This window comes from Thalassophryne amazonica, chromosome 12 (genome assembly GCF_902500255.1).
Source record: "Thalassophryne amazonica chromosome 12, fThaAma1.1, whole genome shotgun sequence".
Classification (NCBI taxonomy): Eukaryota; Metazoa; Chordata; class Actinopteri; order Batrachoidiformes; family Batrachoididae; genus Thalassophryne; species Thalassophryne amazonica.
Genome location: NC_047114.1, coordinates 19,985,338 through 20,007,670, shown reverse-complemented (window position 1 = coordinate 20,007,670; position 22,333 = coordinate 19,985,338). Strand labels below are relative to the sequence as shown.

Below are 22,333 nucleotides of genomic sequence, written 5' to 3'. Positions count from 1 at the left end.
TTTCTGTGCTGATGGGGATTTTTTCCTCATTGCTGCCTGTGTAATGCAGCGGCTATGAGGGTTTTTTTCTCCTTTTCCCTCGTGTTTTGCTTTCATATATATGTTTATGTACCGGGCCGGCCTATGTGTTGTGTGTTGTGTGTGTTGTTTGTTATGGTCGGTGTTGGTTTGCTCAGCCCTGCTGTTGACCAAGGCAGGGATGTACATCTGGAGCTGGTCCCCGGGCGCCTAATGGCGACTTCTGCTCCTACTGGCAATTAGGATGGGTTAAATGCAGTAGACACATTTCATTGTGCAGGGAACATGTTCTTCTGTGCATATGACAATAAAATTTCTTTGAATCCTTTGAATCCTTGAATCCAATCACTGCTGAGCTTCTCAGAGCAGAGGCTGTTTTGGTTCCATACATTTTGCACCATTGCACACCACGAACACATTTGGCATGGTGACAGCGCTTAGTTTAAAAATGCTGTCGCTTTGTCGTTTGTTTGTGTGACATGATTTGAACATCTTAACAGTGCTCATTCTTCTAACACACACAACCCCCCTCCCACCCCCCCCAAAAAAAAAACAACAACAAAAAAACAAATCCAGTACAGTGTAAGCCGTCTGGAGGCATCTGCAGTATTCACTGGGACATCACTAGATGAAGTAGAACCACTGTCTGATGAAGAGTTCGACAAATTTCTGTCGGGAAAGCAGACAGCAGTCTGTACACAAACAAGATTGGATTGTTTTGAACTGTCTGACTGTTTTTGAATCTTGACCGAGAACAATTTTAGATTGGATTAGATTGCGATTTAAAGTTTATGTTGGACTTTTTGGAACCTCTTGACCTCAAAGGACCAGTAACGCACAACCAAATGAAAGTCCCCTTTCTCTTGTCTATAAATTGATAAAATATCAAATGACAAGGATCTATTTTAGGAATTATACAAAACAAATAATGAATGATTTTTCAGTCATGCAATGGAAATAATATTCAGTGAAAGATGAATTGAATGAAATATTCTTTCCATTTCACTCATAAGCATCCATTATTTGTATACCATGTCATGAGGCATCAGTTGAGTTGAATGGTATGTTCCATCTTTCAACACATGTAAATATTCTTACCAGAACAGTCATAAACATTTGTCATTTGTACACTGTGACTATGAATTGAAAAACTGGGTCCAGTCCAATTTATGTGTTCTGCTTCACCGGTCACAGCTAATGGTGGAGTTGCACAGAGAAATTTTTTATTACATGAAAATGTATCAGATCAAGGCTCAAGTCTCCCATGAGACATCTGGCAAAATGGGGGTGTAATTTCCTGTCTTATAGGGCACCACAGTCTTGTTTGAACCCTGCATGATATCGTGGGATTTCACCACTTCCACTTCACCACCTCCACTCCCATTGTTTAATATATACACATCATAAAGTCACATGGAAAAATGCTGTACTGTTTTTTTTTTTTCAGCTGCAATCACAGAAGCAGTCGCGAAAAGTATTTGTGTGTGTGTGTGTGTGTGTGTGTGTGTGTGTGTGTGTTTTATGTCACATGTGTCATACATGCCCATTTCCAGTCAAAACAACTGCATTGCTCTAATTAGAACAATGGAGATATGTGCAGTATGGCTGGCTTGAAAAGACTTTATAAAAACTATAATTTCTTTTTATAGCATTATAAATTAGGTTATCTGACTTTGTTACTGTTCTTCTGTTTTATCTGTGCATTATACTGCTGTTTGTTCTGCTGTGGACAGATATTTTCTTTTACTGATTAATCTATGGCCCAATCTCAATTCTCTTTTGTACCCCTTCCCCTTGTCCTTGGCCCTACCCCTACCCCTACGCCTATCCTTTAAAACAAGGGGTAAGGTGAAGGGGTTTGCCTCTAGCCCTATGAATTGAGACACCCCTTAGGGGGAAAAAAAACTGCCCATCTCAAACTGCCATCTTCAATGATTGTCAACATGGCAACCAAAGCGAAATTTATTATAGCAGCCTGTTTGCTCTTTCTATTTTCTTGCGTTTCTGCATAAATGCAAAGAAATAGAAGTCATCGCAGATTTCTTCGATACATCGCAATCATGTCGGAGAATTTTGTGGTATTAATAATTAATTTGTAATTTATAATAATAATTAATAGTATTAATAATCAATTAATTTGTTATTAATTAATGTTAATACTGTTAATAATTCATCATTAATAATATCAATAATTAATATTGTTAATTGATTAATAATTAATTGGTTGATTAGTAATTCATTCATTCATTCATTCATTAGCAATTAAAAGAAATAAACACTTGAAATGTGTGGAATGAAATTAATTTAATTAATTAATAAATTAAATTAATTAATAAATTAAATTAAATTAAATTATGAATGTATACATTATACAAGTTTCTCTTTTTGAATGGAATTACTGATTTTTCATGATATTCTAATTATATGGCCAGCACCTTTATGTATGTTATGGGCTGCATCTAGTTCTGTTAACCTTATATTTCTTTTTCAAATTCTCTGTTTCTGTGTAGGCTCTCAGTTGTCCAGGTGGTTTCCATAGTAGAGAAGCTTGAATCTTCGACTGGACTGGGTTGCTTGACGCAAGGACGTTTTGCTTCAAATCGCAGAAGCTTCCTCAGCTAAAATTCTTGCTCTGGTAGTCTGACTTCTGCCTTGACTCTTGTAGAGAAGAATAAACAGAAGCCACAAAAGCTGGAGTTTTAAAATCTAACCAGACCCCTCCTACTGAGAGGCAGATTGCTATAGGCTAGTGACTAAACAATAGCTCTAATTAGCACCAATTTTGCTCTAGTTAGCATGCTCCTAATGACAGGGCAGCTGTCCCTCCTAATGATGGGACGGAAGCCTCTCCTGATGGCTCCCTTGACGACTCCCCCGATGACATGAGCGACTCATTACCATGAACAAAAGACTGAAACTGCTTTGACCTGAGTACCCCCATTGTAAACAGGGGACAAAGCGGTGCTCAGACCCCCTCCCGGTTAAGGCTGGGTTTCAATTGTTTCACATAGAATGCCTCCTTGACCCTTCTGGTTTGAGAGAGGGGTCAAGGAGGCATGGTTTGAGAGACCTTGAAAACTTGCCAAACAAAATTCCAGATAATCTGTGTCTGCTACATTTAAGATGCGTGATATTTAATAAACACAGATACAATAACAACGTCCATAAGCCCAGAGAATATATTCACGGGAGTTTTAGGCACTAGAGTTTAATGCTGTTGTCCCTAGAGCCTGATCAGTGTTTCAAATGCATTTCTCATGTCGTGAACATACTGATATTACCCTATCCTACCCATAATGCACTGCTGGGTGCAGCATATATCCACCTTAAAAATTAGTGCGTTACTTTAAAACTAAAACATATATCTTATCATATAACATATATCAATAACTTGTCCAAAATTAGTTTGGTTAAAAGTTGAACAATAAATAAAAAATGTATGCCTCTGGAAGACTTGGGCGATATTGCCCTTGTGTTAGTATGGGGTTAAAAGAAATGAGTTTTTTTTTGGGGGGGGGGGAGGGGGACCAGTTCTCCTTTGCCTGCAGAGGGTAGAACTGCACAAAAGCTATGAAGCATTTCACAGATAGGTGCTCAACTGATTTTAAATTTTATAAATGTTTGCAGCTGTTCAGCTTTATTTACCACATTATCGGTCTAAAAATTATCGGACAAAAATTTATCGCAAGATAATTAGTCCGATAATGGTTTTTAAAGTTATCTAAAAAGATAATCCGATAATGAAAACATTATCTTCGATAATTATCGGTTATCAGATTATCAGAACTGTGCCCACCACTGTGTGTTACACATATACATGTGTGTGTATATATTTTCCAACTTACTCCCACTGATGAAACTTCTCCTCATGTTCTGCCTGAAAGCTTATTCGGAGATGAGTACGATCAGGGCTCCCTGTTTGTTTACAAAATACACACGTGTTACAGACCTTGAAATCCAACAACAGGGATCGATATTATCCAAAGATTTATGAACATACAAATTAACGTGCTTATCCTTTATCATGATTTTCTCCATTGTGAGATATAAAAGTGTGTTATCGTAGCGTTCGTGTGTATGTGCATTATAACGCCTCACCGCACAAGCGAAGTTACGATATTCTTCAGAACCACAATATACGCAACATGCATCCAGCAGCATACACGTTGCTGTCATAGACAATTGCCTGTAAAGTTTTTTGGCAAGTTATAACTTTCTAAACAGCGTAATTTGTAATGAAAGCCGCTTTCATTTGTGCGGCTCTGGGTACCATGTTTGTTTCTTTGGAGACAGCATTAAGCTCCTCCTACCCCTCTAAACCGAGTGTGCATCCAGATTCACTCCATTTGAAGGTGTTTGTAGCCCTCTGCGTACCCCTCTGCCTCAACCCAAATAGAGAATTGAGACACCCCTCTGTCTCTCGTGCCCACGCAAAACGAAGGGGTAAGGGGAAGGGCAGAGGGGCAGAATTGAGATTCAGCCTAAATTGTCTCTTCTTGTCTTTTTTGGTATTTATTGTATGGGTGTACATATATGTGTATATAGCAGCTGGTGAGGGGGGGGGGGTTTATAACCTTTTGCTTCAGCCTTCACCCTTTCGGCCGCACAAAACTGGGAAATTGTTTGAGTTTTTGTTTTCTTTTGTTTTGTATTATGAGAGATTCTTTATGTGTGTGTGCACAGAATAAATTCATTCATTCATATGGGACATGTGCAATATGGGACGGAGATGATGTGGGATCAGTGCAATATGAGATATGTCTGTTTGGGACAGTGCGATATGAGACGTATGTCTGACTGGAATGGTGTAATTTAGAGGTTTCTGTGCTCACCTCATCCCCCCTCCCCCAAAATGTCCTGATGTTCTTAATATTTACTGAGGTGTGTGGGTGGGTGTTTATGTGGGACGATTTGAGGATGTGTGTGGTTAAGTTAGGTGTGAGTGTGAGCATTGATTTTGAGAATGCACAAGTTGTGCTGTTCTGCTGTGCAATGACAAGGAAGGTGATTCTGATTCTGATATTTTACACCTTTGGTACCCGGCCTCAAATGAGACTGTGGTGCCCAATTGTCAGAAAATCTTTCTTTGTTTCAGTTAAACACCAACCTGTGTAAAAAAACAAAACAAAAAACACTTATCAGAGTAAAATGACATTAAACGTGATTTATATCAGATTGTTTCTGTGTGTCTGTGTTCAGAATCTGTCAGACTTGTTCATGGGTCCAGTCTGTGTTCAGGCAGACTGGAGGTGAAGTTGAACCAGTCCTGGTCCTCAGTGTGTGAAGATGACTTTGACCAGCAGGATGCACAGGTGGTCTGCAGGGAGCTGGGCTGTGGACCTCCTTCAGTCCTCCAGGGGGCGCTATATGAAGAAATAGAGCCTCCAAAGTGGACCAAAGAGTTCCTGTGTGGAGGAAATGAGTCTGGTCTTTTGGCCTGTGGAAGCTCAGGTTCAGACAGAAACTCCTGCTCACCTGGTAAAGCTGTTGGACTCACCTGCTCAGGTAGAAGAGGAGCTGCAGCTTTGATTTGGCTTCTCATGAAACTCACTTTACGTCCTTTACTAAGACTTTCTCTGTGTTCAGAGCCTGTTAGGTTGGTGGGAGGAGCCAGTCGATGTGCTGGTATAGTGGAGGTTAAAGTCCAGGAAGAATGGAGGCCAGTGGTGGACTATGGCTGGACCCTAAAGACAGCAGATGTGGTGTGTCGAGATCTCGACTGTGGTTCTGCTGTTTCTACAAAAAGGAGAGATGTTTCCTCACACAGACCTGTGTGGAGGATCAGATCTGAGCTTATTGAGTCTGGATCTGCACTGAGGGAATGTGAGACATCTTCAGCTTTTTCTTCCTCCAGCCATCAGATCATCTGTTCAGGTGAGTCCATCAGTGACTTCATAAAGTAAATCACTTGCAAAATCTTCTCCAATCCAATGTGCAAAAGTTTGGAAAGGCCAAGTAATTTAACACTCCTGATATGGGCTCTTAGTAAATTAGGCCCATTTTGATGTCATGTACTTTATCACTGATACAAATTTTGTATTTTTTATGAATGATAGTTAACAACAGGGCTGCACAGTGAATTAGTGGTTCGCACTGTGGCCTCACACAAGGTGGTCATGGGATCGATTCCCACCTGTGGCCCTTCTGTGTGGAGTTTGCATGTTCTCCTTGTGTTTGCACTCCAGCTTCCTCCACATCCAAAGACATGCAGGTTAGGTGGATTGGAAACTTTAAATTGTCTGTAGGTGTGAATGTGTTTTGTCTGTCTATATGTGTCCCTGCGACAGAGCAGTTGAAGATGAGTGAGTGAGTAGTGATCAGTAATTATTCCAAAGTGACTGTTAAATTGTTCAACATGTAAGCTGACTCAGATCTCACATCAAACTACATTTAATTTTTCACCAGTGCACCACAGCTGTTGAAATGTAAATAATTTTAGTGGTGCACGTAACTGTTATCATGATAATTTGGACAAAGTTCTGCCAGCTGCTACTCACAAGAAGCTAATTGTTTCCCTTCTGCAATTTTATTTTAAAAATGAGCTATAAAAAAATGTAAAATTTTGGAGCTGAATATTCAGTTTTGTAGCTCCACTCATTTACTGACCCACTCACTCTTTGACTCGTTGTTGTTTGTTTGTTTTTTGGTGTTTTTGTTGTTTACTATTCGTTAGTTATCAAAGTTCATCAAATTGACACTCCAAATTTCAAAAGAAAAATAACTAAGCACTCAATGACCAATCTTAGAATAGTGAATAGTGCAATAACAAACTAGCTGGAGTAAGATGTCCCCCTGCTGATTGTCCATTTGACTGTCATCTGTTGTTGTCCAAACTCAATGACAGCCATTTGAATTTTTGCAGTCCTCTTTTGATGTAGTTCAGTGCCGTCTGGAGAAATTCAAACTCGTCTTGAATGCAGACAAATCAAAAATAATGTTTTTCTCAAAATCACATATTTCCTTGGAGAGCATACCATCAATTAAAACTGCTCAAGGTAATATTCTCGAACTCGTCAGCAGCTACAAGTATTTGGGATCACCTATTGACATGGAGCTTTCCTTTAAAATCCATTTTAAACACTTGATCTCCAAATTAATGGTGAAGCGAGGCTTCATATAGAAATAAGTTGTGTTCCCCCTTCAGTGCCAGGAAGCTCCTGATAACTGCTACCTTCCTGCCATTACTGGACTACGGCGCTGTCCTATATACGAGGTCTATTAGAAAAGAAACCGACCTTTTTATTTTTTCAAAAACTATATGGATTTGAATCACGTGTGATTGCGTCAGACAAGCTTGAACCCTCGTGCGCATGCGTGAGTTTTTTCACGCCTGTCAGTTGCGTGATTCGCCTGTGGGCAGGCTTTGAGTAAGCACTGGTCCACCCCTCCTCCTCGGAATTCCTTTGTCTGACTACTTCCTGAGAGACTGCTGCTTTGCTTGATCAAAATTTTTTCAGAAACTGTACCAAGTGGACACCATTCGAGAAATTCAGACGGTTTTCGGTGAAAATTTCGGTGTTACTATCGCTTTAAGGACAGCCCACGGCGCCGGACGGCACGCCGCACCCCGAGCCGCCGTCGTCAGCCTGTTTCGAGCTGAAAACTTCCAAATTTAAGCCTCTGTTGACCCAGGACGTCGTGAGAGAACAGAGAAGTTTCAGAAGAGGTCGGGAGTTTATCCGGACATTCCACTGTTAAAGATTTTGTAATGAAAGACGTGCGGACGGATTCGCGCGTCGCCACCCAGCCGCTCATCGCGCGGCGCCACAGCAAAACACCTCCGTTGGAAGCATTACAGGACAAGTTTGAACATGCCCAGCTGTTAAACAATTTCTCGGATACTCACTCGACTGAAAGCCATCGAAAACCGCCTGAATCTTACGAGTGGTTATCAACACGGAGGTGTTTTGCTGTGGCGCCGCGGGGATGTTTTACACCGAACCCTGCAGATGATTAAATAGTAACTTCTTTTTGTTTGTTTTTTAATGAATGATAAAAAATGTGTAAAACAATAATTTTCTGTTTTTAAGTTGCCTGTGTAAATCAATAATTTCTCTGTTTTTTGAGTTGCGTGTGTTTGTAATAAAATGATATATATATAAACTAGGATTGCCTGTTTTTTCATCATTCACATACTTGATCCCTTACATGATGGCTAAAGAAAGATTGATGAGAAATGTGTATTACGACCCTTCAAATCCTGGAAGCTTCGGCGGTGTGGAACGCTTACAGAAGGCTATCAAAGCCGAATCCAGGGTTAAACCCTGCAGGAAAGATGTGGAGTATTTCTTGTCCGGGGAAGATGCTTACACTTTACATAATCCCGCAAGGATGAATTTTATCAGAAACAGAGTGTTTGTTACAGCCCCTATGAAACAATTCCAGGCTGATCTCTGTGATATGCAGGCTTTATCAGCTCATAACGACGACTATAAGTATCTCTTCACAGTCATAGACATATTTTCAAAAAAAGCATATGCCAGGCTTCTCAAAAGGAAAACAGGTCGTGAGGTTGCAAACGCTTTCGCCACTGTTTTACAAGAAAGCGGAGTCCCACAGAAGTTGCAGACTGATGCTGGGAAAGAATTTTTCAACAAGGTTTTTTCAGCCCTCATGAAAAAAAACAGCATAAAACATTTTTCAACTGCCAGCGATCTGAAGGCCTCAGTCGTTGAACGCTTTAATCGGACACTAAAAACCAAGATGTGGAGGTTTTTCACTGCAAACAATACATGTTGTTACATTGACGTACTGCAGGATCTGCTTAAAGCCTATAATGCGTCACGTTTCCCACCTGTGTATAAATTAATGGACTACGACGGGGAAATCATTGAAGGTTCATTTTATGAACCAGAATTGCAGAAGGTTAAAATATCAAAAGACAAATCAGGTTCAAGAAATTATTCCTGAGCATTTTACCAAGGGGAAGAAATTTGTATTTGTCAGGTGGAAGAACTGGCCTGAAAAATTTAACTCCCGGGTTCCTGCAGACCAACTGATGGCCATATAAATATGATGACATGTATCTTCAACCGGCATATGAAAAATGGATCGGGACCTGAGACAAGGATTTTATGTGACTCTGCCTTCAAACGCCGGCCTAAAAGTATTCCTGGATAACATGATTTTATGCTACCAGGTGGACTTGGCTCGACACCTGGATTTAGAGGGAGAGTGGGTTGTGGCGCTGACTGAGATTTCTTATCCTCACACTTGGTTAAATATTCCAGAAAAGCATTGCTCTGCGTTTCAGGTGAAAAAAATTACGTCCAAGAACAAAATCTCCGTTCACTCAACTTCTTTTGAGGCAGGATATTATGACAACTTTGACCTTATTGCAACACAGATAAACTCTCGTTTGAAGAATATAGATCCAAAGATCTCTTTAAAATATGACGATATTCAAAAAAATTTTGTGTGGGAAGGAGACGATACCTGCCACGTACATTTTGAAACCCCAACGGCGTATATGTTGGGGTTACAGCCTGATAAGTGGTTGAGATGCGGGCCTGGGGTCGTGACCTCCCCGCGTTTCCCTGATATGAAAGGTGGGTTATATCATTTTTTCTGTTACACAGACGTTCAGGCTCAGACGGTGGGTGACAGTTTTGCTCCTCTGCTCCGCTGTTTTGAGATCCAAGGGAAGTTTGGAGCAATTATGCAAAGATTCAACCCTGCTTATTATATTCCAGTTTCTAAAACACATTTTGAAAAGATACGCGTTGAGATTCATACAGATCAAGATGAGCCCATTAAATTCACATATGGGAAATTGATTGTCATGTTACACTTTAAACCGACGGGTTAAAAAACAAAAACAATGCAACCTGATATTTATAGATTCGTTCCTTATTATGAAAATTAGGTCGGTCACGGTTTTTCTGGCGCCCCCATTATGTACGGGAAAGGTTTGGGTAACATATTTTCAAAATTATTAAAGTTCGTCACGCCTTTATTTAAACAAGGATACGCGCTTACCAAACCTCACCTGAAAAACACCGCCAAAAATATCGCGTCCGATGTGGTGAGCCATGTGGTTGAAAGGGTGTCCCATCCTCAGGAAGCATGTACCATGATCTCAGGAAGATCATGGTACTCTCGAGACGCCCCAGGAAACGCCCTCCAGGGTAAAAAACGAAGAGTCTTGCACAAACGTGAGACAGTCCGCCGGAATGCCAAGAAGAGAAGACCATCTCGTGATGTTTTTTCTTAAGGATGAGCCTGTTACAATATAATTCACCCGAGTGCGCCATGAGCGAACTAGACCTGTTTACCGTCCCAGCAACACAAGTCTCGATAGAGGACAGTCAATATGTGGAAATAACTCCGATAACGGCGCTGACTGACATCGGGCCGATCAAATTTTTTATCCCCGGAGACGGAGACAGATACCTGGATTTAAATAACACACTGATTCATCTCCGGGTGAAAATTACAAATGCTGACGGGAGTAATCTGTCTGCTGACGCCAGTGTGGAGCTAATAAATTACCCCCTGAACACAATTTTTTCACAGGTCGATGTCACTCTGGGTGACAGGTTAATTTTGCAGTTCAGCACCACACATCCTTACAGGGCTATGATTGAAACATTACTGAACTTCTCAGCTGAATCACTCAAATCTCAGTTCACAGCAGGCCTTTTTTTCAAAGACACGGCAGGCGTGATAGATTCAACCGTGACAGCTGATGATGGGCGCAATGCAGGTCTGGTGAGCAGAGCGCGCCTCACCGCTCGGTCGAGAGAAATCCAGCTGCTTGGTCCGTTACATGCAGACATCTTTTTCTGCGAGAGGTCGTTGTTAAATAATGTTGACCTTAGAATTAAGCTGATTCGCGCAGGTGACGCTTTCTGCCTGATGTGTGCTGATAACAGCACTTTTAAGTTAAACATCCTGGGAGCCTCTCTTTTTGTTAAAAAATTCTCAGTTTCCCCAGCAGTTTGTCTCAGCCACAATGCGGTGTTATTGAAGGGGGACGCCCTTTATCCGTTGTCACGGATTAATGTGAATACCTATGTTATCCCTCACAATTCCAGAATTTACAATCAGGAAAATCTGTTTCTGGGGGTCATGCCGAAATACGTCATCCTGGGTATGGTGAACCACAATGCTTTCAGTGGAAAAAGGATTTATCCCCGTTTAACCTCCGAAACTATGATGTGGAATATCTGGCTCTATGCCAAATTGGGAAACAGGTGCCTTCTAAACCCTTCCAACCGCAGTTTAACAATGGGATCTCTTTCAGAGAGTTTTATCATTTGTACACAGCCACAGGGAGACATTTGAAGGATCTTCCTCTCTGTATAACTCGTGACGATTTCCTGTTGGGATACGCCTTTAACCTGAGTCCAGAGGAGGATACGGGGGCATTGTCACCGGTTTCTACTGGCAGTCTAAGGCTTGAAATGCGTTTCAGAGTGGCGACCCCGCATACGATAACGCTAGTGGTCTACGCGTGCTACGACTCCATTCTGGAAATTAACTCCAAATGGCAAGCGTTGGTGGATTTTTACTGAATCATGAACACCCTCGAGTTGGAGGCCGTGATGAGGCATTTAGCAGGAAACATTTTCAGAGGAGTGTGGGCCTGTGATGAATTAGCCTGCTTTTTTCATAGTAAATACCCACTCGAGGCATTTACCGGGTGAACACTGGCTGGCGATCACTGTTGAAAAAGATGGTGGAGCTACATTTTTTGATTCCTTTGGATTTAGCCCGGACTTCAACCTGTACCCAAAAGGTATCCTACAGTATTTGGAAAATCAACGCGGGATTACAAAGATTTTCTATCATAATTGACAGCTGCAACATGAAATGTCAGATGTGTGCGGGCAACACTGTCTTTTATTTATCTAAAAGAGCCTGCGGGCTGTCCTACAAAGATGTACTGTCTTTATACAGCCGCAACACTGTTAAGAACGAAGATATGGTTTTTGAATTTGTGAAGGAATATCAGCAGTGTACCAGAACAGGCTGTAAGAGCTTGTGTAACCAGTGTTCATGTTGTTTTCATGCGTTTAAAACCTGTTACAATTTACACTGAATGGAATCGCTGTAGACTGTTACTTTTGTAAATATTTTTATTGTGGTGATAAACATGCTGTATAACAACAAATTATATATTAAATAAATGATTAGTACAATAACAAGGTCTGCTTCTTTTATTTGAAAACTCTGTGATCTTCTTTCATACTGGAAGTGTCACTGGTTCTGACGCCTGGGTATCTCTGACCATGTTGCTGATCCGGTTAGCCTCAGAGAGCAATGTTTATGCAGGAAATTCTTCCCAAATGATTGGCTTCACCTTTCTTTACTTCTTGCTGGGGGATTTGGTTGCAAGTGGTGACTCATCTGGCGATATACTTTGGCTTTTTTTACATTTCTGCAGTTCTTCGCGGGCTGCAGGGTTTGAAATGCAGGTCACAGGAATATTATATTCATTCAAAACAGTAAAAAAACGGCCCCAGCCTGTTGGAGGGTTGGATTTTTTGAAGGAAGAGCTGAGATATTTCATGACATTGATTGCATGGGAACCCTTAACCAGCCGCCCTGTTATGTGTCGGACGCAGCTCGGAGGACCGACCAGCGTTTGAAGGACCCAGTATGAAATAAGCAGAGCACGGTACAAAGGCTAACTGAATTTAATACATAACAGTGATACAAAAAACAACAAAAGAAAGTGCGATCTGGCGTGGTGCGCTCCCAGCAGCGCTAACGGTCCGGAGCCAGAAGCTGTTCGGACCCAAGGACCCCACCGACACCCCCCAGGTGGCCGCAACAAACCGAGTCTGTGAAAGAAGGAACCATTATGTGAGTCCACACTCTACACACAGAGAGAACACTTAAAGGTGTACAAACAGCAAACACTTCCTGGCTTGATTACTAATCAGCTTCCCAACCTGCAGGCATGGAACATCCAGTTCACAAAACTCCACTGCAGTGGAAGCCGATACATGACTAACATACAGCTCAATATAATAAAGGTGTGAGGGACACCACATTTACTGACTGTATAAATGTTAGTCACAAAATCTAACGTACCTCAGGAAGTGTGCTGACGAGCGTGAGACCTCACCCCCTCCTCTTTCACAGACCGTGCATCAAACCCTGGACGTTCTCTGCATCCACTGATGATGAGATGGCTCCCGAGACGACGATCTCACCCGTCTGGTCACAAGGTCGAGTCTCTGGCACATACACACTGTATACTCCAGTCTTAAATGCCACCATGTTCCAATCCATATAGATGCACCTCAGCTGTGAGTCCTGACAAGCCGCAGGTGATCAGGGTGAGGTCCTGATAACCTCAGCAACACAGCCACTCAGTCCCAAATGCAAGCCACCTGGAAGGAAAAACAAAAGACAGAAACAAAAAGGCAGCCAGGCCCCCCAGCCATACAACAGTACCCCAAGCTCACGGGAAGCCTCCCGGCGACCACACAAACCTGGCCCAGGAGAAACACCCCCCTCCAGGGACCATGGCTGGAAACCGCATCTGCATTCGTCTTCCAACAGAATGGTTGATGTCCTCTCCTCTGGCTGCATCCTTGCCTTTGTTTCAGTCAGTCACTTAGCACAGGTGTGGCCAGGAGTTCTTAAACCTGTGCGGTCAGCCTTTATCCAACCATGTGCGGTCATTAGTCATAAAACAAAAAAGACAAACACAAACAACCAAACCACCCCCCCCCCCCCTCCCCAGGGGACCGTCCTATCAAACCCCGGGATGAGGAGAAAAGAAAAACCCCAAACTTAAGCTTACAAATAAAAGCGCTAAAACACCCCCCCCCCCCAAACGACATGTAGGGACCAACACCCCCCAGAGGACTTCCCGCCAACTCCAGGAGTAATAACCACAGCCGAGGTCCCTCTGGGATCCAACGTTACCCACGGGGACTCCCAGCGCCTCCCAGAGGACCACTCGTCAACCCCAGGAGACGCCTCCCCTCACGACCAACGGACCCAGCCCCGGCCGTCTATGGCTAGATGGACCCACAGCCCTTTCCCCCCCAGAGGACACCACAGTCAAACCCTGAGGGCGGAAACTGGGGGGAAAACACCCCCCCAGGTGCAGAGGTTACCCGGGAAACGCCCAGCATAACCACACTGCACCACTCCAGCAATGCCGACACTACGGCTCACATGGCTGGAGCCAGAGGAGAAGAGAGGGAACAAAAAAAAATACCCCAAACCCCCCCCCTCCCCTCCCGGGTGCAGAGGTTACCTGGGAAACGCCCAGCACAACCTAACTGCACCACTCCAGCAAAGCCGACACTACGGCTCACACGGCTGGAGTCAGAGGAGAAGAGAGGGCATAACAAAAAACAAAACAAAAAAAAAGAAAGAAAAAACAACAACCCAAATACCCCCCCCCCCCCCCCCATGACCCCCCAGGGGACCGTCCCATCAAACCCTGGGAGGTGAAACTGAAAAAAAAGAAAAAAGAAAAAGAAAGACTAACAGACTGACATAAGGTTGCTCTGGTCTTTTTTTTTTTTTTTTGGCAGAACTGCAGGGTCACGACCCCAGACACTAAATAGTGAAAAACAAAAAATAAAATCCCACACAAAAACCAACTCAAAAAACACCCACACGAAATGAACTAACACAAAACAAATCAGTGACGTATACCGTTAAGCTCAAACAAATCGAACACACCTGTTCTAACTTAAGAGCTTAACGGTAATGTGACTAAGTCACCAAAAGAGGGAGCCAAAGTGCTAAAAATGAAAAAAACCCCTTTGGTGACAGAAAACAAACGAGCTGCATCTCCGTGCGCAGCTGTGTGCAACACACAACCAAAATGTGCTCAACTAAATAACGCCGGAGCTGATACAACAGACGCAGTAGTTATCTTTATCCGGGGAAACGGGGCTACAACTGTAACACAGGAAGCTCAGTGACCCGTGCCAAAAGAGCTCCGCCGTGCGCGTGCACCCATTACAGACACACTCTTGCAGCTCCCGTTTAAACCTCTTATCCGGTCGGAGCGTGACGCGAAGCCGTCGCCAGTCACACTCCACCACGACCCACGGATAAGGCACAAACACAGGAACACGGCTGCAAGAGAGCACAAATCAGTATTCAGCAATGGGTCTCAAACACGCACCATCCGGGCGGAGAGCACCCGCAACTGATCCGGATAACTACTGAACGTCTGCTGCCGCCTTCCCGGCGCGTTACCGTCTCTGCTACCGCTGGGTCCGTGATGTTTGGCCAGAGACTACTGTTATGTGTCGGACGCAGCTCGGAGAACCGACCAGCGTTTGAAGGACCCAGTATGAAATAAGCAGAGCACGGTACAAAGGGTAACTGAATTTAATACATAACAGTGATACAAAAAACAACAAAAGAAAGTGCGGTCTGGCGTGGTGCGCTCCCAGCAGCGCTAACGGTCCGGAGCCAGAAGCTGTTCGGACCCAAGGACCCCGCCGACACCCCCCAGGTGGCCGCAACAAACCGAGTCTGTGAAAGAAGGAACCATTATGTGAGTCCACACTCTACACACAGAGAGAACACTTAAAGGTGTACAAACAGCAAACACTTCCTGGCTTGATTACTAATCAGCTTCCCAACCTGCAGGCATGGAACATCCAGTTCACAAAACTCCACTGCAGTGGAAGCCGATACATGACTAACATACAGCTCAATATAATAAAGGTGTGAGGGACACCACATTTACTGACTGTATAAATGTTAGTCACAAAATCTAACGTACCTCAGGAAGTGTGCTGACGAGCGTGAGACCTCACCCCCTCCTCTTTCACAGACCGTGCATCAAACCCTGGACGTTCTCTGCATCCACTGATGATGAGATGGCTCCCGAGACGACGATCTCACCCGTCTGGTCACAAGGTCGAGTCTCTGGCACATACACACTGTATACTCCAGTCTTAAATGCCACCATGTTCCAATCCATATAGATGCACCTCAGCTGTGAGTCCTGACGAGCTGCAGGTGATCAGGGTGAGGTCCTGATAACCTCAGCAACACAGCCACTCAGTCCCAAATGCAAGCCACCTGGAAGGAAAAACAAAAGACAGAAACAAAAAGGCAGCCAGGCCCCCCAGCCATACAACACGCCCGTTATAAATAAATTCACCCGATGCGGTCCAAGTAGCATTACCTCTGGAAATCTTACTCATAATATACTCTGCGTTCTTACGGTCTCTCGAGAGCAGGTTCTCTATCACCTCACTCACGGTACCCGTGAACTCCTCCTCTTTCGGTGTAATAACGGACTCCTTTTCAGAGGGTGAAACACGTGCCCGCTTTTCATTCTCCCCCTGCCTGGTAAGCATTAAATAATGCTGCAGGATAGCCTTGTATTTTTTAATTTTCTCATAAGGACTCTGACCATCCTCGGCTATAACTGCCCTTATTTTAAAATCCAAATAATTTTCAGTGGACTGTCTGATGTCTGCACCACCAGGATTCAACCGTTGCGTATTTCATCTGTTCAAGTTGCTGGGGCGTTACCAGAAACATCTTCTGAGACGATTTTGACATCATTTATCCTCGTATGAGTTGAGTAATAATCGGCAGTGCAGCAGCCAGTAGTGGCAACAGGAATCCTCCAGTCTGTATAAGACTCCTGCATTTACTCTTTAAGCTGGTCTTTTTAGCTGCCAAAAGCCGTAAAGCTTTTCTCCTCCTTTTCAGGGTGCTGAATTGTCTCCTGTTCAGGACGATATTACCCTTTAAAATATTCAGAGCAATCTCAGATAAGGCACGCAGAAGGTCTGGAGCCGCCGTTCTCAAAATGTCTTGACGCTGATGTGGGCTGGCTTTGATTTGAGTTTTAAGAATGTCGGCGTTCCTTTTTAAAAGTGAGCTCATGGTCTCCTGCTGGATTTTGCAATATAAACAGCCAGCCACTGATTTTGCAACAACCTCGTTCTCAGTCTAAACCAATCTGGGCAGTTTTGTGTACAGTCCAGGAATAAATATCCGTATGGTTCGCTGGTTGCGTCTACTAAGCTGTCCAAAAAATCTTGTTTTTTTGAGGGGAACATTTGTTGAGCTAAAATATTCATCTGCAGCTTATCACGTGGGTTTTTAAAGAGCACCATATAGCTTGTGTTGAGACTGATTGTTCTGCTGTATTTCCCCTGATGAAACAAATTCTATTAAAATTATTTAAAATATTATTAAAATTCTTGACATATTCCTATGGTGTCTGTACTGTGTAAATACTCTCACAACTCCGGGGTCATCAGCTGCCTGAAAAATGAGATTGTCCAATATTATCAGGTGAGACTTACCAGAAGGAAAAAGGCTTTCGTCTTCGAAAGAATCAGGCAGACCTTGCACAAATTTAATGTTTTTATTCTTCGCCCTCAGTTCAGAGTACATGGGTTGGAATGAGGTGTAAATCCATACAATATTTTCCGGCACATCTTTCATTACATGATCACAGTTCTCCAATAATGATTTAACAAAAACAGTTTTTCCTGATCCACTTGGTCCATTACGAGGCATGAGAAAGGTGTCTGCAATCTCGGGACAAACAGGATAGGGTCTCCAAAATCAGACATGCTTTTCAATATCCAAAGGGTTCAGTCAGACCATCAGGCAAAAGACGTCGTTCGTCAGACACGACTTGGAAGGTTTTCTGGAATGACGCGTTTGTCAGCTTGTCCACGCGTGTTTCGCTGACAAATTCCTTCATACATTTAGTGCATGCTGCTGCGAGAATTCTAGTGTCATTATCGCAGTACATCATCGCCTCCGCTTTAAAATCAAAAAGTTCTGTCTGGTTTTGTACCACGCATCAAATTCCTGTTTTTCTGTCTCAGACATTTTCGCCACGCCATATGTAGCAGGATCAGGATATGGACCGATATAATCCAAATTTTTCACTGAGCTGAACAGGTGCGGAAAGTAACCTTTCAGCATACCTGCCTCCACTTCAGTACCCATAGGTTTCGGCATTTGAGCTAGGCGCATGGTTAAAAATGACAGCGAATCAATGTACTTCTGCCTGAACGCTCGATCGGACATTTGCAGAAGTTTACTCCCTGACATAATCAGTTCAGGAGTGATACGCTGACTGATTAAATATTGCAGAAGGAGATAATCGTCGAATCCTTTAGAATTGTGCGCTATGAAGATGTGATCCTCGAATTTCTTTGCTCTAAAATGTTTGAAAAGTTCAGCAAAGCAATCCGTCCCCCATGCTTTCCAGATACGGCAAGTCATCGTCTGGGTGCTGACATAAAACGGGACATGTTCTCCGACATCATTCATAAATGTTTCAAAGTCATAAAACACGTATTTGTCAGAATAAGACTCTGCTGGTTTGATTGGTGTCATATAGCACAAGTGGGGCTTGTCTGTCTCCTCAAGCTTTTCACCACATATCGGACATGACGAGTGCTTACAGACGTGAGGGCTGCTGCTTTCTTTAGAGAAGGGTACATAATACTCTCTTCTGCATTTAAGACATATTTTCCTGCAATCACACAGGCTTACAGATTTACCTGCGACAGGTCGCAACCTCGGTTCTTTATGCCTGACATAGCATAGCTCAGACCGACAGTTCTTGTTACAATCAGCGCAGGAAATAGGGTGTTTATTATTGTCTCCACAGTCGGGGGTCTCGCATACACCGCAGCGCCGCGAGCAGGAGTGCCCCCGCTGACACTCATATCCGGTAAAGCAAAAATCACAGAAATATTTCACCCCCAGGAACTGTTTTACGTTGGTGATACCGTAATAATGGTTTTTGAAAAGAAATAGAAATGCTGTTTTTTCAGGGGAGTGATTAATCTGTGCTGTCTGGAATTTGGATAGCTTTCTTTCCCCATCAGCTCTAAAAAAACACCACAATTTTGCAATCAAGAGCCAATTCAAATTTTCCAGGGTGGTCAAATGACACGGGTGTGCTCGTCGATAATCCAATGGAACTTTGTAACTCGTACGCCCTGGCGGTGGTTTCCTGGGTAGTGAGATGTCGGTTTCATAATTGGATGAGATTTATTGCAAAACATAGCTGATTATCAACATTACGCACAATGTTGAGACACTGGGCCTTTTTCACTATCAGCTCATCATCGAGAAGTCTGGTTATTTTACGCTTATAACCCCCACCAGTGGGATTATGTACGACTTGAACAACCAATTTGAGCGAGCTGTCAGATAACACATTCTCGTTTGATTGAACAAGGTGCTCGAGAAGATTTTGGAACCCAGCCAAATCACCATCGGCGTCACATGTCCTGATAAAAGCCCCCTGATTGTGGAGACTTTCACCTCTAATTTCTGCCTGTACAATGTCATCCTCTCTTGCATATGATAGTGCTCTTTCAACAGAGCTTTGAAAGGTGCTCATGACACCATTGTAAAACTGAGTAAAGTCTTGGGTGTCACCTGTTGCAGGGAAATTTAACATTTGCCAGATTTCCACGTTATTAAACCTGTTTCTGGTTGTTGTAACAAGATTTCTCCCTGCCCCACTCATGACAGGTGCCCCTCCCTGCTCTGACGGTGTGATTCTAATTCACTGCGTAGAAGTGATGACGTTCCCGGTCTCTTGTCTTCTCCCCTCGAGAAGGAAACCGTGCTGATTGGAAGGGGGGTTGGTGACGGGCCGGGCTAAACCATTTAGCGCTTCTGTTAAAGGGGTCAAATGTATACGGTTTTGGAATTCTGTCTGATAAATACGGTGCGGGGGTGTTCTCTCTGGTGACTCATGTAGGGGATCTCCAGGCTGACACATATCATTTAAAGCATTATTTATTTCTGAAATTAAGGCGGTGAGATAAGGATTCACTCCTGATTCGGGTGAAGGAGGGTTTAAACCATTTAGCGCTTCTGTTAAAGGGGTCAAATGTATACGGTTTTGGAATTCTGCCTGATTAATACAGCACGGGGGTGTTCTCTCTGGTGACTCATGTCGGGGATCTCCAGGCTGACACGTATCATTTAAAGCATTATTTATTTCTGAAATTAAGGCGTGAGATAAGGATTCACTCCTGATTCGGGTGACCTATCTTGACTGTCCTCTGACATATTGAAAAACAATGAAAAATCAGTATCCCGCTGTTTGTGAGTTAATACCAGTTCAGCTGTGATGAATGTGCTAAACAAGGTCTGGATCTGGAGGTTGTTTGAGCGCCGGTCAACAGGTCTCTTGTGTAGGCCGCTGAAGAGGAGGTACTGCTGGCCCACCACCAGAGGGCACCCTGCCTGAAGTGCGGGCTTCAGGCACGAGAGGGCGCCATAGCAACTGGGAGTGACAGCTGTCACTCATCAACAAGCACCAGCTGTCACTCATCATCACCATCACCTTAAAAGCCGGGCAGCAACTCCACCTCGCTGCCGAGATATCGACTACCTTATAGGTAAATTCTCAGCCGTACAATTGTATTACCACGGATACGTGTTGTTCTTGAAATTGTTTGCAGGCGTGTGTGAGATTATCCGCAGCTGGAGGCTGAGTCGGTGGAACCGAGGAGGAGACGACGGTTTTCGCTCCTCACCGGATAAGTAACACACTGCATGTGATTGTGATCGGGAGGTGGAGGTGTGTTGCCCACCTACCAACAGAAGAAGACATTTGCTGACTGTTTACTGGGTGTGTTTTCACACACTCACCATTGACTGTTTTCTGCCCTGCCAGCAGTACCAGATCTGACAGCTGGAGACGGTGGCCACCTGGGGATTCGGGACTTGGCGGCTCCGGCGTGTTCCACATCCAGTGGCAGTGGAAATCGTGTGGGGCCCGGCTCTTCTCTGGACGGTTGTCTCCTATCCTCAAGCCTGCCCACACGTCACCCTTGTATATTTGACTGTAATCCAAATTCTGCATCTGTCTGTATTCCGTTGTGCACATTTCACAACAGTAAAGTGTTGTAATTTTTGACTCATCCATTGTCCGTTCATTTACGCCCCCTGTTGTGGGTCCGTGTCACTACACTTTCCCAACAGTCTCCTCCTTCTCCGGGAGCTGCTCGACATCTCCTGGCTGAAATATACAGATTTTACGTGTTATGAATAAACTATAAATTAATTAATTACATGTCATGTCAACAGAACGCTTTTGCAAATACTCACCAAAGAACGCAGGTAGGGATCTATCCTCGGGCATCAACGGCTGCCTCCACACCCCTGAAGGTTTAACTGAAGGAGAGGTCTGCACTGGTTCTGTAACACAGACATGTATGAGGCAGTGGCGGCCGGCCCTGCCCTCCTCGATGTGGAGGGGAAAACTCATAATATATATATTTTTAAAAAGTATTATCAATGTCAGTTTTACTTAATAGTATGTGCCTACATGTAATATGAATGATTAAAACAACACTTCCTCCAACTGACTCTCATTCAATAGTGCATTTCCACCAACAGAAGTAGAGAACGTACGTTCCTCGTCTTGGGCGGAATTCAAAGCGCCCTTGTAGTGCAGCAAAATAACCAATTGTTTGTAGTTACTAGGGAAAATTAATAAATATTTGGCAAATCAACATTGCCAAAATGAATGGCTTTAGCTGTTGTGAAAGTGTAGTGACACGGACCCACAACAGGGGGCGCAAATGCACGGTCAATAGATGAGCCAAAAAGTAACAATTTAATGTTGTGAAGGTGCACAACAAATACACAGACAATCTCAGAATATGATTACAGTCAATCCACAAAGGTGACGTGTGGGCAGGCTCGAGGATAGAAGACATCTGTCCTGAGAAGAGCCGGAACCACACGATTTCCACCTCCACCGAACCTGGTGAATACTGGAGCCGCCAAGTCCCGAATTCCCAGGTGATCACCGTCCCCGACTGTCGGATCTGGTACTGCCGGCAAAGAACAAAGACAGTCAAGTGTGGGTGTGTGTACACCCAGTAACAACAACGGTGGGAATGCCACCTCCACCTCTCACTCAATATGCTGATGAGTTTGCAGTGATCCCTCAGAGGAAAAGAGTGCCGTCCTGCACTCACTCAGCCTCCACAAAACAAGGGACCGGTACGCCTGCAAACACTCACAATGTACAGATTATAGGTAAACACAAATGGCTGAGGATATTACCTCCATTGAAGTACGATATCTCGGCGATGAGGTGGAGATGACGTCTGGGTTTTATGGAGTGAGATGATGAAGAATGAGTGACAGCTGTCAGGAAATAATGAGTGACAGCTGTCACTCCCGGCTGTGTCCGTGGCGGCAGCGCCCTCTCGTGCCTGAAGCCCGCACTTCAGGCAGGGCGCCCTCTGGTGGTGGGCCAGCAGTACCTCCTCTTCTGGCGGCCCACACAACATTAGCCCTTGCTACAAAAATTCGGGAACGTTAGATTACAGTCAGTGATATACGTGACACTGCAGCT

The 22,333-nt window shown here is 43.8% G+C and overlaps 1 protein-coding gene across 1 annotated transcript in view; it reads left to right on the top strand.

Annotated features, from left to right (window-relative positions):
* The window catches only part of LOC117521164 (antigen WC1.1-like), a 28,133-nt gene extending 7,624 nt beyond the window's left edge, over positions 1-20,509 (top strand). The window contains exons 3-5 of the mRNA XM_034182517.1: positions 5,218-5,523; positions 5,605-5,892; positions 20,424-20,509. Of these exons, the coding sequence (XP_034038408.1) occupies positions 5,218-5,523; positions 5,605-5,892; positions 20,424-20,509 (680 nt within the window). The remainder of the gene's footprint in view (positions 1-5,217; positions 5,524-5,604; positions 5,893-20,423) is intronic.
* Positions 20,510-22,333: the final 1,824 nt, after the last annotated feature.